Source organism: Zootermopsis nevadensis, unplaced genomic scaffold (genome assembly GCF_977971745.1).
Source record: "Zootermopsis nevadensis isolate Lab colony 2312 unplaced genomic scaffold, Znev_1.0 Znev_ptg000010l, whole genome shotgun sequence".
In the NCBI taxonomy this organism is placed as follows: Eukaryota; Metazoa; Arthropoda; class Insecta; order Blattodea; family Termopsidae; genus Zootermopsis; species Zootermopsis nevadensis.
This window is the reverse complement of record NW_028259142.1, coordinates 2677224-2694824: the sequence shown is the minus strand read 5'-3', so window position 1 is coordinate 2694824 and position 17601 is coordinate 2677224. Positions and strand designations below refer to the sequence as shown.

Here is a 17601-nt window from a genome sequence, read left to right as displayed (position 1 = left end):
GGGGGGTCCTACAGACGCAGTTCCAGCAATGCAAAAAGTAAATGCAGATATACTTTGTACATATTACATTTATTTAGTGTTCTGTCTGACGACAGGTCCATATGAACGGGATCCTTCCATCCTTTTCTCGGACTGGGACCTGTTCATATACGTTCTTGGCAGATGACCCAGAAGTGGTTTGCCATTGCCTTCTTCTGTGTGTGAATGGAGTAATTGTTGGGATGCCACGGAGGAAAACTCCGTGTTGCCTACACCACGGCCTTGCCCAACACAAGTTATAAATTCGGGCACCGCCGGGAATCGAACCCGAGACCCCAGGATTACAAGGCCAGCGTTCTAACCGCTAGACCACCTCATCTTATTATTATTTAGTGTTCTGTCTGACGACAGGTCCATATGAACAGGATCCTTCCATCCTTTTCTCGGACTGGGACCTGTTCATATACGTTCTTGGCAGATGATCCAGAAGTGGTTTGCCATTGCCTTCTTCTGTGTGAGTGTGAATGGAGTAATTGTTGGGATGCCACGGAGGAAAACTCCGTGTTGCCTAGACCACGGCCTTGCCCAACACAAGTTATAAATTCGGGCACCGCCGGGAATCGAACCCGAGACCCCAGGATTACAAGGCCAGCGTTCTAACCGCTAGACCACCGTGGCTATACTTTGTACCTACTTCAAACAAATTTCTACGTATACCCACATCTAATAAAATGTTCATCCTCGACTTTAAAAGTACGCCGTTAGATGCGGAAGAAACTTAAATTAAGTTCTGAAGGTGGAGACTCTGGTAGCAAGAAATACACACGATGCTACTGTGGCACCTACGGTGGGGTCTGGCGGAGTCTGCGTTTGGCAGGAATTTGGTTTCATACGTCACAAAGATGTTTTCATAATTACTTTACTCTACGAAAAACTTTTGTGTGTGTGTGTGTTGTCATTTCAATGTGACATTCAGAGATAATGCCACAATGAACTGTACCACTGTTCAACAAGAAAAAGTTCGTTCCCGTCAACTCTGACGAGTCTTACACTAGGCTACTTTGCACATAACGCACCAATCACTAACAGCGTCACACGTGATGCGAACTACGGGCGACGTCACTTCTCGTCATCGAGTAACTATGAACTATTTCAGTTGTAATGCCGAACGCCTCAACCCCGAAGATCAAAGTGACATTATCTGTAACTAGATTTTAACACTCCGTTCATGTAATTCAGCGCCTTTCAAATTCCTCATATTCACGAGCCACGAAGATTATTTTAAGTCAAGCCAGAATGCAGATCACAAACGTCGCATGCTAGTGGTTCCGAGTTACTTGGGACATTCTGCAACAAGAATAATAAAATACTGTTGCGGGTAGACGGTGCCATCCTAGCGATTAAGTCTTTAATCTAATTGGTAAATATCTGCTTTAACACTCATTAACGCTTCAATTTTTATTTAAGGGCTGTGTAAAATTCTCAGCGTAAACAGCAATTATTTCTAAAACCAGCGTCAACCAACTGATTATTTTAACGGTGAAGTGTGGTGTTTTCTTCGCGGTACGGACTGGATTCTTAAATATTTAGACGAGCTTCGGGCTTCAGAGGGTTAATCAGCTGAACAACAGTTCCTGGGGGTTAGTTTCGTAGTAAGAAGCAACGCAACTTTCGTCACAGACTGGGTTCTGGCTCGAGGGTACTCACGCGCGTCCGTCAGGTGAGCAGTGCACATGGTCAGCAGGACCTCGGGGTGCCCAGGACACAGGATAAGAAGTCGGAGCCCCTCTTACGGTGATCCAGACGAAAGCGACGATCGAGCTGCAGTGTAAAGTTCCTCCCCCAGCGAAGGGGTTGTAATCAATTCCTCGCGCATGCGCGTGCTATCATAACCCTGCGCCCCACCTTCATAATTTTATATAAGCATTGCAAAACCTTGGCCCACCCAGACTTTTTGATGAGGAGGGCGTGGTCAGAACCTGGGATCGATTCCAGGTCAGTCCACGTGGGGTACGACTGAATAAGTCTTCTTGAATGGCAGCTCGCTTACAAACTGGCAGTACATTACAAGTTTCTACAAATCTATCACTCATTATTCTATTGTGCGAAGCCGTGAATGAGTGGAGTTTTACCTACATGTTGTCTATATACCTACACCTTCACTAACAGTTCTGAATCTGTACTGTCACAAGCAAAGTGTCCGTTGAAATTCAACGTGAATTCATCGAGACATTACGTTAAGCAACTTTTTCTTCAAAAATTTCGTCTCATACACTGCAAAAGGTATGCTATACAATACATTTTAATCTACATTGTCAATGTTATAATTTTTATAAAATTAAAATTTTAATTGTGATCTATTTTCCGTCGGCTTCCGGTGTGCATGCCACAAGTGTGTTCGTGTCCGTATTCCCGTATGTTTCAACTACAGAATTGCACACATTTTTTTTTACAAAACTTCGTGTAAAATTAGTAATATCAAGTAAGATCTTAGGTTCTCAAGGCAGTGAGCTCTAAAATTGCTGTCTTCTGGGTTGTAGCGCGGTGTAGCCTGGTAGAAGTTTACCGACGTTTCGGAGCCTATAAGTGCTTCCAACATAAAGTGTCCCACTTAGTATATAACCCGCCAGGACAACAGTCCGGAACATCCTCGAACAAACTACAAACTCAGACACACAGCCGTCGCTTGGCAGTAGAACGGGTTACAAGTTTCGTGGGACACCCTGTATATTAAAGGTCAGGTGCCGATGGTACATACAAAGGGAGATGAAGGCATCAGCTCAGTGAAATGGCGAAACAGGTAGCAAGAAAATATTTGTGAGTTTCTATGCCTTTTTTGGTAAGAATAACTTACTTACGTAAACGTCTGTCATAATCTACACGTAAGCTACGTATTTGTCGCAGTGAGCTCTAAAATTGCTGTCTTCTGGGTTGTAGCGCGGTGTAGCCTGGTAGAAGTTTACCGACGTTTCGGAGCCTATAAGTGCTTCCAACATAAAGTGTCCCACTTAGTATATAACCCGCCAGGACAACAGTCCGGAACATCCTCGAACAAACTACAAACTCAGACACACAGCCGTCGCTTGGCAGTAGAACGGGTTACAAGTTTCGTGGGACACCCTGTATATTAAAGGTCAGGTGCCGATGGTACATACAAAGGGAGATGAAGGCATCAGCTCAGTGAAATGGCGAAACAGGTAGCAAGAAAATATTTGTGAGTTTCTATGCCTTTTTTGGTAAGAATAACTTACTTACGTAAACGTCTGTCATAATCTACACGTAAGCTACGTATTTGTCCTTTAATAATAGTAATAATGCAACAGAAAAATGTGACCCGACTGGAATTCGATCGGATGACCCTTATATGCGCGCGCATGGGACAGGTAAAGGCAGCCCGGGGGGGGGGGGGGGGGCTCGATGCACTCCAGTGAGGGATTACGTAACAGGTGGGTACATATAAATACCTTTACGGGACTCGTTCCCTCCAGCTTTGCCCTCGTGCTCCTTATTTAGAAGCCAGAAGCATCTCGCACATGCTCTCTATAACTGTGGCAGATATCAGAACCTCTGGAACACGTACGTAATCCTGCCTACTGCATTCCTCTCGGACACTTCGTTCCTGAAGGACTTTGCTCCACGGAGTTGGTTAATTACTTCGCATGACAAACACAAAGTCTGAGACGCTCATTTTTAGAGACCCTGTCCCGTATAGCTGACGCCAAATTGAAAGCCTGGAGAGGGGATGAAACGGAGTACAGTCACGAACAAAAGTGAATACTCTTGCTTTCACTGCCGTTCTTTGTGCGCGCAAAGATATAAGATTACTCTTCCCTGAACTGTTAACGGCGGGTTTTATTTGATTGTTAGAGGCCGCAAGATATTTAATTTTATTTATAAAATACCACGTTATTCGACTGGCGTGTTGCATAAACTATGAACAGAACATTCCTTGCTGGTGGAGAATTCTACGTCTCACAACAAAATAACAGGCAACGCTTGAAAAGTTTTAAAGATGGCCGTCTTCTGGGTTGTAGCGCCGTGTAGTCCGGAAGAAGTTTACCGACGTTTCAGAGGTCCTTGCTGCCTCCATCATCAAGGCGATGAGTCTTACTCAGACATCTTCATTAAAGAAATGGTTGTCTTCTGGTTTGGTGCGATGTGTAATCTGGTACAAGTTTACCGACGTTTCAGAGGTCCTTGCTGCCTCCATCATCAAGGCGATGAGTCTTACTCAGACATCTTCATTAAAGAAATGGTTGTCTTCTGGTTTGGTGCGATGTGTAATCTGGTACAAGTTTACCGACGTTTCAGAGGTCCTTGCTGCCTCCATCATCGGGGCCAGTAAGCACGTCTGTAGAACTGGATCCACAGATTATGGCCGCTGACCTTGTAGGGAGTGTGCTGTGTTAACAACATGACACCTGTTCGTTGAAAGCTCCTTCCAGGTAATTAATAACGCCTCGTAACACAGAACTAACGACGTCTTAATCAAAGAAGGACGAAATGAAAGCCTGGCTATTGGAAATAAATATCACGCTTTGTGGCAAAGTATTGAATGCTCAACTGTACGATTTAAACGAATTAAATAAGTCAAAGCACAAATATTATTTAATTGATCAGATTTTAGTAGACAAAGAACGTCCCGTGCTGAGACTTCCGCCCTACCATCCCGATTTAAAGGCCATTAAACTTATTTGGGCAGATGCAAAACAATGGGTTGCAAGGAAGAACACGACATTTTAAATTACGGACGTCGAGCATCTGTGTCGCCAGAGATTCGAAGAAATTAGGCTAGAGGAATTGGATAATATATGTCAGCATGTGGAGAAACCAGAATATATTTATTACGAGCAAGAAGGCATAATCTAAGACGCTATTGAACGTATTATAATTGAAGATAATGGAGTGGACGGTAACAGCGGTAGTGATGAATCGAGTGATGTCAGAAAGCGAATGTTTGTGAGGAGTGGAAGAATTGGAAGAGGACCGAAGAGTTGTGAAGGAGATAAAATTATCTAATACTCTCCGCAGTGCTAATTTTCTCGTTATGTGAAGTGTAGTGAAATCGACTTTCCTGTGTTACATAACGTGCCATCCATTCCAGCAAACTTCTGATAAGTGACTCGCTCCGAGGTTCCAATTCACAAAAGTTCAGCGGCCAAAAACGCTGGACGTGAACGTCAATGAGACTACACGTCGCCACAACCCAGAAGACAGCCATCTTCGTACTCACCGCCGTGAGATCATCAAATCCTGCGAACTAACTTACGTTTCATCAGTTCCTGGTAACCAAGGCCCACTTCAAAATCTAATTTCCTTTCGCCTTATCTGTTATGTACCATAATATCTATAAGAAATGTAAGCTCTATATAACGTTCTGTTTGTTTTCCATCCACCACTTAAAGTCAGCAGTCTTGTATATTTGTCCGCGTAAACACTCTGACTTTTTGCGCGATTTCTCTTGTAACAACATCAAATTGATCGGTGTTCGTGACTGGAAATTCAGTTTCGCCACTTGAAGGAAGGTCTAGATTTATCTCCGGCACAATTACTTTTAAAGTCAGCAAAGACAACCTTTCTAGTGTGCCGGACCCAGTTTGATCTCGGCCCTTCTGGCACCGCGGACCGCCTTCCCAAAATTATTTCACACATTTTGATTAAACGAAATACAGATTTTTCGTATATATTTTTTTTTATATTTTGCTTCAGTGTGAGAGCGGAAATGCTATAAAAACAACTTACAGCAAAACAGCATCAAACAAACAGCACAATCTACTTAACTCGCAGACCCCCCAGGGGGTCCACTGGCCACCCCCCTCCCTGAGAAGCACTGCGCAAAGGCGGACCAGTAGGCACCCGAGGGCAACGTCACATAATTCGAAGACGAAGGAAAGGAGAAAACGCAGCACTTCTCCATTTTATTTAGTGTTCTGTCTGACGACAGGTCCATATGAACAGGATCCTTCCATCCTTTTCTCGGACTGGGACCTGTTCATATACGTTCTTGGCAGATGATCCAGAAGTGGTTTGCCATTGCCTTCTTCTGTGTGAGTGTGAATGGAGTAATTGTTGGGATGCCCCCGGAGGAAAACTCCGTGTTGCCTAGACCACGGCCTTGCCCAACACAAGTTATAAATTCGGGCACCGCCGGGAATCGAACCCGAGACCCCCCAGGATTACAAGGCCAGCGTTCTAACCGCTAGACCGCCTCATCTTATTATTATTAGTGTTCTGTCTGACGACAGGTCCATATGAACAGGATCCTTCCATCCTTTTCTCGGACTGGGACCTGTTCATATACGTTCTTGGCAGATGATCCAGAAGTGGTTTGCCATTGCCTTCTTCTGTGTGTGAATGGAGTAATTGTTGGGATGCCACGGAGGAAAACTCCGTGTTGCCTAGACCACGGCCTTGCCCAACACAAGTTATAAATTCGGGCACCGCCGGGAATCGAACCCGAGACCCCCCAGGATTACAAGGCCAGCGTTCTAACCGCTAGACCGCCTCATCTTATTATTATTAGTGTTCTGTCTGACGACAGGTCCATATGAACAGGATCCTTCCATCCTTTTCTCGGACTGGGACCTGTTCATATACGTTCTTGGCAGATGATCCAGAAGTGGTTTGCCATTGCCTTCTTCTGTGTGTGAATGGAGTAATTGTTGGGATGCCACGGAGGAAAACTCCGTGTTGCCTAGACCACGGCCTTGCCCAACACAAGTTATAAATTCGGGCACCGCCGGGAATCGAACCCGAGACCCCCCAGGATTACAAGGCCAGCGTTCTAACCGCTAGACCGCCTCATCTTATTATTATTAGTGTTCTGTCTGACGACAGGTCCATATGAACAGGATCCTTCCATCCTTTTCTCGGACTGGGACCTGTTCATATACGTTCTTGGCAGATGATCCAGAAGTGGTTTGCCATTGCCTTCTTCTGTGTGTGAATGGAGTAATTGTTGGGATGCCACGGAGGAAAACTCCGTGTTGCCTAGACCACGGCCTTGCCCAACACAAGTTATAAATTCGGGCACCGCCGGGAATCGAACCCGAGACCCCCCAGGATTACAAGGCCAGCGTTCTAACCGCTAGACCGCCTCATCTTATTATTATTAGTGTTCTGTCTGACGACAGGTCCATATGAACAGGATCCTTCCATCCTTTTCTCGGACTGGGACCTGTTCATATACGTTCTTGGCAGATGATCCAGAAGTGGTTTGCCATTGCCTTCTTCTGTGTGTGAATGGAGTAATTGTTGGGATGCCACGGAGGAAAACTCCGTGTTGCCTAGACCACGGCCTTGCCCAACACAAGTTATAAATTCGGGCACCGCCGGGAATCGAACCCGAGACCCCCCAGGATTACAAGGCCAGCGTTCTAACCGCTAGACCGCCTCATCTTATTATTATTAGTGTTCTGTCTGACGACAGGTCCATATGAACAGGATCCTTCCATCCTTTTCTCGGACTGGGACCTGTTCATATACGTTCTTGGCAGATGATCCAGAAGTGGTTTGCCATTGCCTTCTTCTGTGTGTGAATGGAGTAATTGTTGGGATGCCACGGAGGAAAACTCCGTGTTGCCTAGACCACGGCCTTGCCCAACACAAGTTATAAATTCGGGCACCGCCGGGAATCGAACCCGAGACCCCCCAGGATTACAAGGCCAGCGTTCTAACCGCTAGACCGCCTCATCTTATTATTATTAGTGTTCTGTCTGACGACAGGTCCATATGAACAGGATCCTTCCATCCTTTTCTCGGACTGGGACCTGTTCATATACGTTCTTGGCAGATGATCCAGAAGTGGTTTGCCATTGCCTTCTTCTGTGTGTGAATGGAGTAATTGTTGGGATGCCACGGAGGAAAACTCCGTGTTGCCTAGACCACGGCCTTGCCCAACACAAGTTATAAATTCGGGCACCGCCGGGAATCGAACCCGAGACCCCCCAGGATTACAAGGCCAGCGTTCTAACCGCTAGACCGCCTCATCTTATTATTATTAGTGTTCTGTCTGACGACAGGTCCATATGAACAGGATCCTTCCATCCTTTTCTCGGACTGGGACCTGTTCATATACGTTCTTGGCAGATGATCCAGAAGTGGTTTGCCATTGCCTTCTTCTGTGTGTGAATGGAGTAATTGTTGGGATGCCACGGAGGAAAACTCCGTGTTGCCTAGACCACGGCCTTGCCCAACACAAGTTATAAATTCGGGCACCGCCGGGAATCGAACCCGAGACCCCCCAGGATTACAAGGCCAGCGTTCTAACCGCTAGACCGCCTCATCTTATTATTATTAGTGTTCTGTCTGACGACAGGTCCATATGAACAGGATCCTTCCATCCTTTTCTCGGACTGGGACCTGTTCATATACGTTCTTGGCAGATGATCCAGAAGTGGTTTGCCATTGCCTTCTTCTGTGTGTGAATGGAGTAATTGTTGGGATGCCACGGAGGAAAACTCCGTGTTGCCTAGACCACGGCCTTGCCCAACACAAGTTATAAATTCGGGCACCGCCGGGAATCGAACCCGAGACCCCCCAGGATTACAAGGCCAGCGTTCTAACCGCTAGACCGCCTCATCTTATTATTATTAGTGTTCTGTCTGACGACAGGTCCATATGAACAGGATCCTTCCATCCTTTTCTCGGACTGGGACCTGTTCATATACGTTCTTGGCAGATGATCCAGAAGTGGTTTGCCATTGCCTTCTTCTGTGTGTGAATGGAGTAATTGTTGGGAAGCCCCCGGAGGAAAACTCCGTGTTGCCTAGACCACGGCCTTGCCCAACACAAGTTATAAATTCGGGCACCGCCGGGAATCGAACCCGAGACCCCAGGATTACAAGGCCAGCGTTCTAACCGCTAGACCACCTCATCTTATTATTATTTAGTGTTCTGTCTGACGACAGGTCCATATGAACAGGATCCTTCCATCCTTTTCTCGGACTGGGACCTGTTCATATACGTTCTTGGCAGATGATCCAGAAGTGGTTTGCCATTGCCTTCTTCTGTGTGTGAATGGAGTAATTGTTGGGAAGCCCCCGGAGGAAAACTCCGTGTTGCCTAGACCACGGCCTTGCCCAACACAAGTTATAAATTCGGGCACCGCCGGGAATCGAACCCGAGACCCCAGGATTACAAGGCCAGCGTTCTAACCGCTAGACCACCTCATCTTATTATTATTTAGTGTTCTGTCTGACGACAGGTCCATATGAACAGGATCCTTCCATCCTTTTCTCGGACTGGGACCTGTTCATATACGTTCTTGGCAGATGATCCAGAAGTGGTTTGCCATTGCCTTCTTCTGTGTGTGAATGGAGTAATTGTTGGGAAGCCCCCGGAGGAAAACTCCGTGTTGCCTAGACCACGGCCTTGCCCAACACAAGTTATAAATTCGGGCACCGCCGGGAATCGAACCCGAGACCCCAGGATTACAAGGCCAGCGTTCTAACCGCTAGACCACCTCATCTTATTATTATTTAGTGTTCTGTCTGACGACAGGTCCATATGAACAGGATCCTTCCATCCTTTTCTCGGACTGGGACCTGTTCATATACGTTCTTGGCAGATGATCCAGAAGTGGTTTGCCATTGCCTTCTTCTGTGTGTGAATGGAGTAATTGTTGGGAAGCCCCCGGAGGAAAACTCCGTGTTGCCTAGACCACGGCCTTGCCCAACACAAGTTATAAATTCGGGCACCGCCGGGAATCGAACCCGAGACCCCAGGATTACAAGGCCAGCGTTCTAACCGCTAGACCACCTCATCTTATTATTATTTAGTGTTCTGTCTGACGACAGGTCCATATGAACAGGATCCTTCCATCCTTTTCTCGGACTGGGACCTGTTCATATACGTTCTTGGCAGATGATCCAGAAGTGGTTTGCCATTGCCTTCTTCTGTGTGTGAATGGAGTAATTGTTGGGAAGCCCCCGGAGGAAAACTCCGTGTTGCCTAGACCACGGCCTTGCCCAACACAAGTTATAAATTCGGGCACCGCCGGGAATCGAACCCGAGACCCCAGGATTACAAGGCCAGCGTTCTAACCGCTAAACCACCTCATCTTATTATTATTTAGTGTTCTGTCTGACGACAGGTCCATATGAACAGGATCCTTCCATCCTTTTCTCGGACTGGGACCTGTTCATATACGTTCTTGGCAGATGATCCAGAAGTGGTTTGCCATTGCCTTCTTCTGTGTGTGAATGGAGTAATTGTTGGGAAGCCCCCGGAGGAAAACTCCGTGTTGCCTAGACCACGGCCTTGCCCAACACAAGTTATAAATTCGGGCACCGCCGGGAATCGAACCCGAGACCCCAGGATTACAAGGCCAGCGTTCTAACCGCTAGACCACCTCATCTTATTATTATTTAGTGTTCTGTCTGACGACAGGTCCATATGAACAGGATCCTTCCATCCTTTTCTCGGACTGGGACCTGTTCATATACGTTCTTGGCAGATGATCCAGAAATGGTTTGCCATTGCCTTCTTCTGTGTGTGAATGGAGTAATTGTTGGGATGCCACGGAGGAAAACTCCGTGTTGCCTAGACCACGGCCTTGCCCAACACAAGTTATAAATTCGGGCACCGCCGGGAATCGAACCCGAGACCCCAGGATTACAAGGCCAGCGTTCTAACCGCTAGACCACCTCATCTTATTATTATTTAGTGTTCTGTCTGACGACAGGTCCATATGAACAGGATCCTTCCATCCTTTTCTCGGACTGGGACCTGTTCATATACGTTCTTGGCAGATGATCCAGAAGTGGTTTGCCATTGCCTTTTTCTGTGTGTGAATGGAGTAATTGTTGGGAAGCCCCCGGAGGAAAACTCCGTGTTGCCTAGACCACGGCCTTGCCCAACACAAGTTATAAATTCGGGCACCGCCGGGAATCGAACCCGAGACCCCCAGGATTACAAGGCCAGCGTTCTAACCGCTAGACCACATGTTTCATGGACTCGACGCTAATGTTCTGAATGTTGCAACAACACTAAACTCGATTTCGTGCCATTAGAATTGTACGTCTGTACGAGCATTATCAGCTTTGTTCTATTTTTTTTTAAACTTGAACATATTAACTTCGAAAACAAACCCTCGATTTTAAAACAAAATAAAATATTTGAAAGATATAAAATTACACATTAAATGTAATAATTACTATAGAAGAAGTATGTTTCTAAGATCATATAAATGTAACGCCAAGAACCGACGATCTGACCGTAGTACTGGGTTCGACTCGCTAAGGAAAATTGTCACCCATCACCCTGAAGGTTACCACGAAGTGCCATCCTATTTCGCGGCAGTTTTACATATGTACCGGGTACCTTATCATTCACCCTAGGAACAGATCCCACTTTTTAGACACCGAGTAGCTTACCCTTACAAGGCAGACTTTAAATTTCATATATATATTTTTTTAAGAAACAAAACTCCTTCTTACTAATTTATTGTGACCAGTCTTGCGAAAAAAGTCTGCTTTTCTCGTTTCATATATTTTTTTTCCTAGGATGCATCGTTCGTTAGCTACGTTTTCACAGAAATACAGACCTGCCAAAAAGTAGAGCTACCATTTTATTTACACTTACGCTTTAATGTTACAAATGTATGTTAATGTCGTCCTGGTTGCAAATGAGAGTTTCACGAGTTGCAAAAGATGACGAAACTAACATATAACACGAACAGTGTAACTTTAAATTAAACCTCAGTTTTACTTTTGGACACCCCTGGCCATTCGTCAACATCGCGGCATATGATTTGTAGTATCCTAGCAACTCAAGTGTTATACCAATAACAATAATAACGAATGTATTTCGCTGTCTTTCTGGATTTTTGGACGTAATTGAAACAATAAGGATAGTAAATATAAAAAATGAACTTACTCTGAGCTCCGTTTCTACGCAAACAACAACTTTAAAACAAAAATCCCTTTCAAGAAACCATTACTTCGTAATGAAGACGAGACTAGACGCTTCTGGAATTTCGTAAATTTTTAAGAAAGTTAAACGATTGAAATTTGACCGTGGTTCACCCAGCTTCAAATCAATTGGGTATCGCGATCTGTCTCCCTGAAGTAAGTCACCCGAAACGTGAAGCTGATCCACCTCAATGTCGTGCCGAAGTTAAAAAGTGAATGTACTAGTTCCACATGCAAAGTTGTGAAATATCGGTAAGAACTTTCATATACGCGCCTTAATTTACGTTACATTGCGATTATCCTACTTTTAATGTTAACACGAAATTGTGTTTGGAAAATTTGAAGAAACTTGTACTGTGAAAAGTCAACTCTGACTAATAACCACAAATTCTGCGTCACATAACACACATTTGCATCGAATCAATGCAGTCTCAAGACGTCTAAGAACAGAAACAGAAGTAATGAGTCTTATTCCTTAAAAGTATTATTTTTATTATTTAGTGTTCTGTCTGAGGACAGGTCCATATGAACAGGATCCTTCCATCCTTTTCTCGGACTGGGACCTGTTCATATACGTTCTTGGCAGATGATCCAGAAGTGGTTTGCCATTGCCTTCTTCTGTGTGTGAATGGACTAATTGTTGTGATGCCACGGAGGAAAACTCCGTGTTGCCTAGACCACGGCCTTGCCCAACACAAGTTATAAATTCGGGCACCGCCGGGAATCGAACCCGAGACCCCAGGATTACAAGGCCAGCGTTCTAACCGCTAGACCACCTCATCTTATTATTATTTAGTGTTCTGTCTAACGACAGGTCCATATGAACAGGATCCTTCCATCCTTTTCTCGGACTGGGACCTGTTCATATACGTTCTTGGCAGATGATCCAGAAGTGGTTTGCCATTGCCTTCTTCTGTGTATGAATGGAGTAATTGTTGGGATGCCACGGAGGAAAACTCCGTGTTGCCTAGACCACGGCCTTGCCCAACACAAGTTATAAATTCGGGCACCGCCGGGAATCGAACCCGAGTCCCCAGGATTACAAGGCCAGCGTTAAAAGTATAGGACATATTAAAAAGGGTTTTCATTTTGTGGAACGTTGAGGCAAATGACGGCATGAAGCGAATATCCCAGTGAGCTGATATTACTTCTATAACAAGCAAGTATTGTTTGATGATAATTTTCGGCCTCAAGGGACGTATTTATGAATGGGCGTGCTGTTATAACCGTTGCCATGGCAATGCTGGTAAGTGATTTTGGGTCGTACGGGATAGAATTCATGACCGCGTTTGTTTACTAGGTTAGATCTCTCGTACATTTCCAACCTACTAAAAATCAATTTTAATATTATCCTCTCATCTAAGCCTATGAACTCCATCCTTCACGCGTAGGAACTGAAGCCCTGCAACACCTCATCGCTTACACATCCCACGCCCTGCTCGATGTGATCACTCTGATATATAATATTTGGCGAACAGTTGCCCTACATATTATGAAGATCGTCTTACCTTGGTGCCCTTTCCGTGGTAGCGGTTGTCCTTCCTGACTCTGAAGTAACGACGTCTCCAGCGCTGGAACGACCATGTTTCCTTCATCAGGAAGCCTTCCTTGGTCGCCGCCTACAACATGTATATACCGGGTGTCGCATGAATACGCAGAATTGGGCAAGCAAGAAAAAATATCAGGAAATGACCGTTAAATAAAAACCGAATAAAAATACGAAACATAAAAAGGAAAATGACAGAGTTGTTTGTGCTGTTCTAACTTCAACTAAAACGAGATAAAGCAAAGTAAATTTCTGCCTTGTAAGACTTGAGGTTCTCACAGCGGTGAGTATGAAGATTTCCGTCTTCTGGGTTGTTGCGCCGTGTAGTCTGGTCGACGTTAACCAACGTTTCAGAGGTCATACTGCCTCCGTCATCAGAGTATGAAGATTTCTGTCTTCTGGGTTGTTGCGCTGTGTAGTCTGGTAGATGTTAACCAACGTTTCAGAGGTCATACTGCCTCCATCATCAGAGTATGAAGATTTCTGTCTTCTGGGTTATTGCGCTGTGTAGTCTGGTCGATGTTAACCAACGTTTCAGAGGTCATACTGCCTCCATCATCAGAGTATGAAGATTTCTGTCTTCTGGGTTGTTGCGCTGTGTAGTCTGGTCGATGTTAACCAACGTTTCCGAAGTCATACTGTCTCCGTCATCAGAGTATGAAGATTTCCGTCTTCTGGGTTGTTGCGCTGTGTAGTCTGGTAGAAGATTACCGACGTTTCAGAGGTCATACTGCCTCCATCATCAGAGTATGAAGATTTCTGTCTTTTGGGTTGTTGCGCTGTGTAGTCTGGTAGAAGATTGCCGACGTTTCAGAGGTCATACTGGCTCCGTCATCAGAGTATGAAGATTTCTGTCTTCTGGGTTGTTGCGCTGTGTAGTCTGGTCGATGTTTACCAACGTTTCAGAGGTCATACTGCCTCCGTCATCAGAGTATGAAGATTTCTGTCTTCTGGGTTGTTGCGCTGTGTAGTCTGGTAGATGTTTACCAACGTTTCAGAGGTCATACTGCCTCCATCATCAGAGTATGAAGATTTCCGTCTTCTGGGTTGTTGCGCTGTGTAGTATGGTTTATGTTAACCAACGTTTCAGAGGTCATACTGCCTCTGTCATCAGGGCGTATGTGAAGAAAAACTGTCCCACTAAATGCCATGGCGGTGCTGCGGGGGTACGTATAGGTCCTATTTATTCCTGACCTCTGCACCGGATAGGGGAAGTTATCAGCGTTACACCCCGGCAGCGTTTTGCCCCAGGGGAAAGAATGCCCCCCCCCCCAAACACTGTTTAAGGAATTTGAGTGGACCCCACAGCCGGTCTGGACACAGAGACTAGAAGAAAAATCCTTTGACCATGCCGGAGATCGAACCTCGGTCATCCAGCCCGTAGTCAAGACACTACACTGAATAACCTACCCCAGATCTCAGCATTACGTAAGACATAAGACTATTTACAGATAAAATCTTTGGTGATCGGTAAGAAGGATTCAAGTAAAATGCAGTTCTTACTTAAGCCCTTCTTACAGAACGCCCGCAGAATTGCTGCTGGCATGCATCCACTCTACTTTGTTGCCCCACGTCGAGACTGGAAATTCCTTGTTTCGCTCGTTACATAACGAAGTCGTAACAAGCTTTTCAGGTTCGTCGGCAGTAGGATATCCACCATGAAAAATTCTCTGTATGGAAACAAACGTAGCGGAGTGGGAAACCTTTTGATTGCATAACCATATGACGTAGCACGTGCTCACATCTCCCATATTACAAAGTACCGTCGGGAATTTAACGATCCCTGGAACCCCTTGCGTGACGTAGAAAGCCTCAGCACGGCCGTAAGAATACAGCGTTGTTGTCAGCTCTTTAACTCCAAACGTAGCAAGGCTGAGGAGGTCAGAACTCATACCAGCGATGTCTAGAGGCACTCTTAACCACACGACGGTGGGGCGATGCCATTTGAAGGCGAACACCACTGCGTAATGATTCCAGAGATCAAATTGGACAACGATGATGACCTAGAAGGCACGAGTAACATTTTTTTTGAGTGACGGTACTTGGTTGGAATGAACCCATCAGGCAAAGAAACATCTTTCGTCTAGCCAATACCTCAGATTCGCAACCTGCAACCCGTTGCCAGGAAACGGTTACAGATTCCAGTATTCCTGTCACCATCGCTCCAAAATGCGGTTGTTGTCATGACCACCAAAATACTCTGAAGCAGCAACAGACAGGCCTTACTGACAGAAGTCGATTACTCATGGAAATTCCGTTTCGCTTATCTGAATCTGCTGCAAATGTTATTTTCCAAGCTCAGTGTTTCGGTTTCATACAAGGGTGTCGAAAACTGCCCACGTGTTTTAGCAACACCTTTTATCGATTCTCCCTCACAAGACATTCTGAACTTATCCTGAATTACTAACTGTGGTTAAAGAAGATTTTTACCAACTTTGTGTTTCACGTAGACTACGTGGCACGAAATTTCCCACGAATTGAGTCTTTAACATCGAAAGCATCTGGACTCGAAGTAAAACCACTTGGAAACATTTTTTAACTCCCTGATTATTACTTTAATGTGTTCAGAAATTTGTTTCAATTGTCATATGTTTTTTCTTTAAACTGTGAACACAAAAAGCCTGCCGTCATTAACTTTCAGGGTAGTGGAAACAAGGATTAGTCAAAACCACAGGTAACCAACCACAAAACTACAAGTGTCATAACCCAAAGACCACAATTCACAGCAAAATGAAGTTGTGTGAAATGGATTTTGCAACATATGTCGAGACTTCTGTGTCAGAAGAATGGATGTACTTTGTCATCACAGTACAGCATATCCTCAAGTTTGTAGATGGAGATTAGCTCCAGATCAAAAGCTAGAACCAGCTTTTTACCCTTCATATTTCAGTCCATTTTACATTATCTTCAATGTCACACAAGCTGTGCATGTTATTATGTGTGTCCCAAAACTATTACATTTTAAAGTTCGTATATTAATTCTATATTCAATATATAAAATATAAATAGCATGTCTTAGCAAACATAAATTTTATCCCTTCCATGTATCTTGTTACGGGATTAATATTTTACGATTAATATGTGTACCATCCATTTTTACAAAAAAATCATTAACATCTTAATCATTTCCACATAAATACTGACCCCTTTTAGATATTCACGTTCTAAAATCTAAAAACTGCTTTTATGTATTCTCATTTTGTGTCTCAAAGCCTTGGCTCAGGCACTTAGTCACCAACTTCTCACCACCGAGGCACTGGGACTGGTTTTTCATCTGTCATTCGTCTTCCCTCTGTCAATATCATTCCCCTCTTCCCATTCGGCACAGGCATAATCTCGTGACATCATTAATAAAAAAGTATGTCAGTGACCTACATCTCTGTGGATTTCACACCTCACGTCAAATCGCTTACACTATCCAGCATCATAACCTTGCAGACCACAATTAGAGATCTGGAATGTTAGCTCTGTAACTAAACCGATTTTAAGGTTATACTCAAAACAGACTTTCAATAACGACCAACAGAATAATAAATTACAGCATTACAAACTCGTTATACACAACCAAGAACGAAATTTGTTACGTACGAAATATTACACAAATTAATAATTTATCGAATGTTTTGTGATACAAAACAGAAAATGCATGCAACCAAAGGTAGGTTGCAAAACATAAACGCTGAGTCGACAAATAGAAGTGGAACTCTGGTGTGTGTAAACAAAGACCACGCCTCTTTCGCTCCATCAACACAGAACCGGCACGATAATGATCAATACAAATTCTACAAACAAAACTTACAGCACGCTTGATCTCACCACTCGTTGATAATCTGCGCCGAAACGATTTGTCCGGTTCAGCTTCACCATCGCTTTCCGATGATTCTTCACCTGCTTGTTCGCTACCAACCCTGCCAGAAATACCTCCACTGTGATTGTAACCAGACGCCATATTTGAATCTGACCATCTATATGTTGAGCGAAAATGGATGACTTTAGTTATGAGTTACGACCACCGAACAAAATTATTTTTAGCTCATCCACACGATGGCAGCACGAACATGGAAATGATCTGAATTTGTTACAATTTAAGACATTGTGGGGCATGTTACACTAGCGTTAGAGTATAAACCACCTCTCACACTAATGAACTTCGGCTTTACTCAA

General features: G+C 44.5%; 1 protein-coding gene across 3 annotated transcripts in view; it reads right to left on the bottom strand.

Annotated features, from left to right (window-relative positions):
• Positions 1-17389, bottom strand: part of LOC110829550 (diacylglycerol kinase eta) — a 65298-nt gene extending 47909 nt beyond the window's left edge. For 2 of the 3 annotated variants that reach the window (XM_022063366.2, XM_087346219.1), the window contains exons 1-2: positions 17237-17389; positions 13400-13510 (exon numbers count right to left, since the gene is read on the bottom strand). In XM_022063366.2, coding sequence (XP_021919058.2) covers positions 13400-13510; positions 17237-17386 — 261 coding nt within the window. In that variant the 5' untranslated portion in view covers positions 17387-17389. Of the gene's footprint in view, positions 1-1686; positions 2788-13399; positions 13511-17236 lie in introns of those variants that run through there. The other variant, XM_087346220.1, reaches the window with a different exon arrangement.
• Between the last annotated feature and the right edge of the window lie 212 nt (positions 17390-17601).